Source organism: Podarcis bocagei (assembly GCF_964188305.1).
Source record: "Podarcis bocagei genome assembly, chromosome: 5".
In the NCBI taxonomy this organism is placed as follows: Eukaryota; Metazoa; Chordata; class Lepidosauria; order Squamata; family Lacertidae; genus Podarcis; species Podarcis bocagei.
Window position 1 is genome coordinate 45,188,373 of NC_138129.1, and position 6,201 is coordinate 45,194,573.

A 6,201-nucleotide genomic window follows, 5' to 3' on the forward strand; every position below is an offset into this window, starting at 1 on the left:
GAATGAGGTGTATGATTCAGATGTACTAACTCCTTAAATTCCGTTATTGCATCTTCGTACTTACTACAAATAATCCACCTAAAATGTTATCCACTGGCATAGTTAGGCGACACAGAAACGCTTCTTTCAATAGCCACATGTATTACTTCACTTCAAAATGTGGCAGGTTAGCCCTGCTGTGGGGAGGTGAGAGGGGGCTGTCCTGCTCATTGGCCAAGTAGAGCCCTGAACCTCCCCTCCCCTGGCCTTGCCTTGAAGGCACACAGTAACTATAAATCCATCATAAATCCCTGTTAGGGCTGCTTCTGTGCATTTCTGGTGGTCCCAAGAACTGTTTGAGATATGGGTACAGTGTCTTGAAAAAACAGATTGACCAGAGGCCCATAGGAGGATGGAGGAAAAAAATGGGAGATATAACCAGCAAACTATGACAGCTCTATAACAGGGGTGGGGAATCTATTGTTGGTTTACCACTTGCAACATCTCTGCTGGAGCTGATGGAAATTGGCAGGTCTATCACCACCATCATCATCTGAAGATCCCCATCCTTTTTCTACAATATTACCTTAATCAACAATATTTCAAACACAAAATGATGAGATTCTAGACATAGTGTTGCAGTCAATCAACTAAGCCCTACTCACAGTAGGATCCTAGCCCATTGCAACTAACAAGCCCAAGTTAGTTATGCCTGTTGACTATAATGGGCCTACTCTGAGTAGGAACAGCATTGTTGCAATGCTCTTTATTTAAGAGCCAGATAGGTTGGACCCCTTATTGCAAAGAATGAGCCAGTGCCTCGGATTATTTCCAGCAACGTATTTAAATTGCTACATTTTTATTAAAGTAACAAAAGTGTACATTTTTCAATATATCTGTACATTTTGCATATAAAAACACTATTGTACAATAATCATCCCCCCAACACAAAATAGCTTACAAACTTTGTATTATTTTCACCAATTATGAAAAGTAGGTCCCGCTCAACAGTCCAGCTCAAGTTTTGCAAACGTTTTTGAAAAGAAAGGGAGGAAAGGGCACACACTCACTCCATAAGCTGTTCCTAAATCACAGCTAGTCAGCACTGCAACAGTTTGTGTCAGGCTTGTAGTCAGAAGGCAACAAAGAGCATACATCAATTCACAGCTTTTACATGCACGTTACAAAACAGATTTTGGCCAAATTTGGTTGGCTTAATGCTAACAACAAAAATCTTAATACTAGATTCCATGCCTGGTACAATAGCATGATATTTGGTAACCTTTTCTGTTCCCTCAATCAATCCTTCAAAGATGTTGGGGAGGGGGGGAACAAAGGAGATGGAATAAGAGCTTGTTTTTTTCAGAAGCACCCTTCGTTGGTAAAGAAGGAATAAGTGGAAATACTAAGATACATTTAAACAGAGTTGCATTGATCATGCCAACCTGGCAAGCCAAAGAAGTACTGGCATTAGGGAAATTCCATGTAGAGGCAGGGAGTGTAGCAAAACAAACTTTTCTTTTCCTGGACATGTTACAGTTCCCACTCGTATCATGTTTTCAATGCACCAGATAAGGAACAAACCTCCCAGGTAGACTTTGAACAGAATCTTTCCTCGGAGGGGGGGAAAGCTACAGTGCAGAAAGTGTTCCCCTTGTCATGCTACCAAATATTGCACAAGTATGCTAACGGAGTGGCAGCACATCTTTTAAGCTTATAGGGGACCCTTAGTGCTTTACAACCTTTGCATTTATTGACTGGAGGGTCTGATGCTCAAACACTAGAAGCTTCACATATTGAGCTTGAAGAAATGAAAATGATTTCACAGATGGGCTGATGCACCTGCTAGAAAATTTGGGGTGCAAGGAAGTTCCCCCCATGCAAACCCAACTGAAGTGAATAGGAACTGTGTAGTTGACACTCTTGTTAAACTTCTATCCATCTCAATAGAGGTTGCCCAGGAGAACTTCCTGGCAGGTTCCGGCTTTTGAAAAAGGTGGTCTTTAAAAAAAACCCTATTCTGTACAATGCCCCTTCAATGGTATGCCACTGCGGTGCTGAGATTTCCCTGTTCAAACATTCATACACTTGAGCACAAAACATCTTAAGAGTTGTGTGAGAAAATGTTTTGAAAAGTTAACAGCTGCTTCGAGAACAGAAAAATGTCCCTCAGAAGCCTCTCCTCCTCCAGAGTGCCCAAATTTTAGGAAAATATATTGCACAGTGTCTTGAGAACTCAATTCACGAAAGGCAGAGGAGGAAAAGCTCTGGGGATGGCAAAGCAGTCATCCCTTCAAAGCAAGAGAAAAACCAAGAACACCTTGTGCTCTGAAGATGTTGGTCTTTAAAAAAAAAGAAAAGTTAAGCGCCCTGGTTTTGAAATCACCTCTCAGCAGTTATTGGCAGCATAGTCAGGAATTTTACAAGGTCAAGATAAAGGCATCAGAACAGATAAAACCCTGATCAAGGCCATCTCCCAGTAGGTAGGTTAGTTCACATTGGCCTGACCATTGCACTTTTTTGTTTTATGGGAGTTGACTGCTAGAGTAACCAGCCAGTGATTCAGCCCAGATCCTGGTTCTCCTCCCCAAGCAAATCCTATGATTTTAGAAACCACACATTTGTGTGCCAACTGGAATTTTGCATGAGCATGAGGTACAGGATGCGGTGCAGAAAGAAAGAAATCAAGTTTTGTGCAAAAAGATGGGCTGGCACTTAAGAAACTCAACACCCAATAGACCAAAGAAAGTGGCTATCATTGAGACTGTGTTTTAGTAAAATGCTTGTAAGCCATGAAAAAGCAGAAGGAATTGCTCAGATTAGGATAGTGGGTGAAGCTGGTGGTGAAGCAGAACTTGTATATCAGTTTAATAAAAATGAATGGACTTTTAAGGAAAACTGTCACAGCTAGAATGAGGCCATGACACCCTGATCTCAACATGTAGGGTTCATGACTTACGTACTACCATCCTGGCCTTTAGATTCACAGTTGTTGTAGCACTTACCCCATAGTTAGTCACTGCTGAAAAGTGCTGTGCCCTGCCCCACCCCCCTTTTGTTTCCAACCCTGCATTTCCCAGGTAGGTAGGTCAACCCTCCAGAATTGTCATCCAACACCAATTAGGTAGATATTGGCTTTTTTTTTAAATAGACTCGCAAGCTTGCAACAGCTTTTAAAAAGGCACCTCAACACCACTCCACGGAAGAGTGGTGCCTACTATTTGATTTCATTTTGGATTTTCTCTTTTTAAAAAAAATATAAATAGCTCTTCATTTTTAAAAAAATACATCCTCAGGTGAGGTATACAGTAGCCCATGTCTTGGCAGTGTAAGGACAACGGGGAGTGCTTAGCTGGAGACTGTCATCATGTAGCTTTTGGAAGGGCTGGTGCGCCCCAGCATCATCTGATTTTTGCAGGTGAGCATCCCATAGGAGCTCACAGGTGCTGCAGGTGCTTCATATAGAACACAGATGGATCCATCCTCACCAATCCGGTAGGATACCTCATAAGGGTCCACCCAGAGTGTGAGTTCACTGGGCAGGAGCTGATATAGCTGCTGGAGGTTGAGTCCAATCTGGCTAGCTGCCTTGTTGATGATAGGGTCCATTTTATGGTTGATACGGATGCAGCGATAGCCAGAACCTTTGAAGGGTTTCTCAGGAAACCAGTGATGTTTATAATGCTCTGCAAGGGCACAAAAAGAAACACCAACAATGGTAAGTGATCACAGTGAATAGTTGCTGAAACACAAGAGACATTTTACACAAAGCAATGTACAGCTGCTAGCTTGGCGTTTTATTTGGGCTCCCATCCTATGCCTTCAGTTTGATACAGACTTTGACATCAATCATCCTGACTTCAACTTCCATATGCTCTCAATCTTTTCAAAAATTCATTAAGGCAAACCTTTTACACAGACCAAGTCCTAGCACCATAAAAGGTTTGTTCTAATAAGCTGCTTTGAGTTCAGATGGGCTTTTTTCCCCCATTGACAACTCAACCATCATTTCCCATGAGGAATATAAAAAAGGAGTTACAGGAATAGTTGTGGACAAGTTCTGAGGCTTGGCAGTAAGGAAGTGTTTTTTGTGTGTTTTTTGTCAGGAGTACCAAGAACCTAAAAGCCAAGCACTGAAGTTTCCAGGAGGTTTAACTGATGCATTAGCCAGAGTACTTTACTAATCACTTAAAGCTCCTTGGCAGACAACGTCATTAGCATGCATCCCTGGCAATCCTCACCTCTGTACCCCAAACTGACAGTACAGCTCTATCCCCTAATTAATTTGTTAGGAAAATCCTTCTAATTGCATTATATATCCAGTAACACAATAGAGGGGCAGTGATTAAGATAGCCTTCTCAATAGAGGCTACTCAGTTGCTAGCAGCTCCTAAGTGTTAGTGCCATTAAACTCAGTGGAGATACACTTCTGAGTAAAGGTGTCTGGGATTGCACTTCGGGAGAGTAAATTATCCAAAAAGCACAAACACCATGGCTATTAAGTTTATGGCAGAAGAATTACACCTCTGCTTCAAGCAGCTGTAGAAAAAAACTTAACTATAAGCCAAGATTCTCTACAACTATTGACACTAGTTGCTTCAGACAAAGCCATGTAGTTCCCAGGAGTTCAGATCTCCTCCACAGAAGGGGTTCAGATCTCCTCCACAGAACCCATTAACTAGCATGCCCTTCTGATTCTTCCAGTTCTTTGGGGCAAAGATTGCACAAAACGAACTTTCTAGTGGCTTCTGCCACTATCAAGCTTCCTCTTTGACAAGAACAAAGAGCTCTCCTCTCCCACACCCTTGTAGCTCAAAAAAGTTTTTGTCTGATGTCATAACATTAACGTGGGAAGGGGGAGAGGAAGAGAGAAGGGAGAAAGCACAGCCAACAGATTGTGTTGATGCTTTCCAGTCTGAATTTTTTATTATTACAGCAATGATATACCCAGTTAGAGAATGCTTTGCTAGAAACAAAAAAGTCTCCCACCGAAGCGGAGGTACCGGTAATTCTCTCCAACCACTGCATCTTTATGCAGCTATAGGTGAGGAATAAAATATATAAAAAAAGTTTTGCGTTTGGCTTTGGGAGGTGGGGTGGGGAGAAGAGAGACATAACCTGAACTAAGTGACCCAAGATTTTTCCTAGGGATGCTGAAATCTAGAAAATTGACGGGGGTGGGGAGGAAAGACAAGAGATCGCAGCAGACCGGTGGGTGTCCCTCACTTGTTCAGCGACGGGGAAAAGTAACCTGGCCCAGGAAACTGACCCCACCATGAGTCCAAGAGAGAAAGACATCCCCGCTTATCCTTCGGAGGGGGCTCCGTCCTCTCACCTGTGAGCGCCGCTTCCAGGGCCCCGCTGAAAACCTGAAGCTGCTGCTCGCTAACGCAGCCGCGGGTGCGGAGGAGGCTGGACACGAAGCCCACGGCGGCGGCGATCTCCGGCACCATGTCCGCCCGGCTGCAGTTGCTAACGCAGCTCCCATTCCAGCGCTGGATTTGGCTCATGGCTGGCTTTGTGGCGAGGTCGAGGCGGTCCCTTTAAGGCTCCGGGCTGTTTTTAAGAGAACGTGCGGGTCGGCAAGAGGCAATGGCAGCGCAGCCTGGGCTCAGTCCGTTCCCCGCGGAAGCCGCCGCGGCTGCTGCTGCTGCTTAACGATGGTCTTTGGTGGAGGTTCCCTTCACGTCCGCCGCTCTCCCCAGCCCGCTGGTTGGCTTCGACGGGCTCGGGCTGAGCGCAGGGCTCTTAATACGCTTGGAAACCGAGGCGTCACCAGCCCGCACGCTCCCGATTGGCCGAGCTCCCCCCCCCCTCCGGAATGCAAATGAAGCTGTGACATCAGCAGGGTGGAAGTTTTGACGCGAGTGAACCGGGAAAGCCAAGCCCCGAGAACATGGCGGCGGCGGCAGCTGGGCTCCGTTTGGAGGGGGAGGCGTGTGCTGGGAGGCTATTTATAGGGCTTTGCCTAGTAGGGGAGCTGTAGGATTAAGGGAAAGAGATTGCAGCTTGCCAAGCAAATCGGAAACACAAGGAAGAGGGAGCAGCTAGTCCCCCACCCCCCAAAAGCCCAGGGAAGTCTGGCTTTTAAAATCAGATCTGTATCCCAGATACACATAAACGGACTTAACAGTACATCCTGTGCGTGTTTACTCAGAAGTCAGATTTAGGCTGCTGCTGTTTGTTCCCTCCAGGATACGATTATCTGTGAGGGGATCTACT

The 6,201-nt window shown here is 45.0% G+C and overlaps 1 protein-coding gene across 1 annotated transcript; it reads right to left on the minus strand.

The window, feature by feature from the left end:
* Positions 1-804: 804 nt before the first annotated feature.
* On the minus strand, positions 805-5,718 carry BTG2 (BTG anti-proliferation factor 2). The gene is made up of 2 exons (XM_081195217.1): positions 5,315-5,718; positions 805-3,665 (listed from the first exon to the last, which is right to left on the minus strand). Exons 1-2 carry the CDS (start codon positions 5,487-5,489, stop codon positions 3,328-3,330), a joined length of 513 nt encoding a protein of 170 aa, XP_081051343.1. The 5' UTR covers positions 5,490-5,718; the 3' UTR covers positions 805-3,327.
* Positions 5,719-6,201: the final 483 nt, after the last annotated feature.

What these genes read in the sequence shown, in the direction of transcription:
- BTG2 (XM_081195217.1), bottom strand. Translation starts at nt 5,489, where the DNA reads ATGAGCCAAATCCAGCGCTGGAATGGGAGCTGCGTTAGCAACTGCAGC. An exon ending in CCTGGAAGCGGCGCTCACAG is followed by an intron (nt 3,666 to 5,314) that starts GTGAGAGGACGG and finishes GTGCCCTTGCAG; the next exon opens with AGCATTATAAACATCACTGG.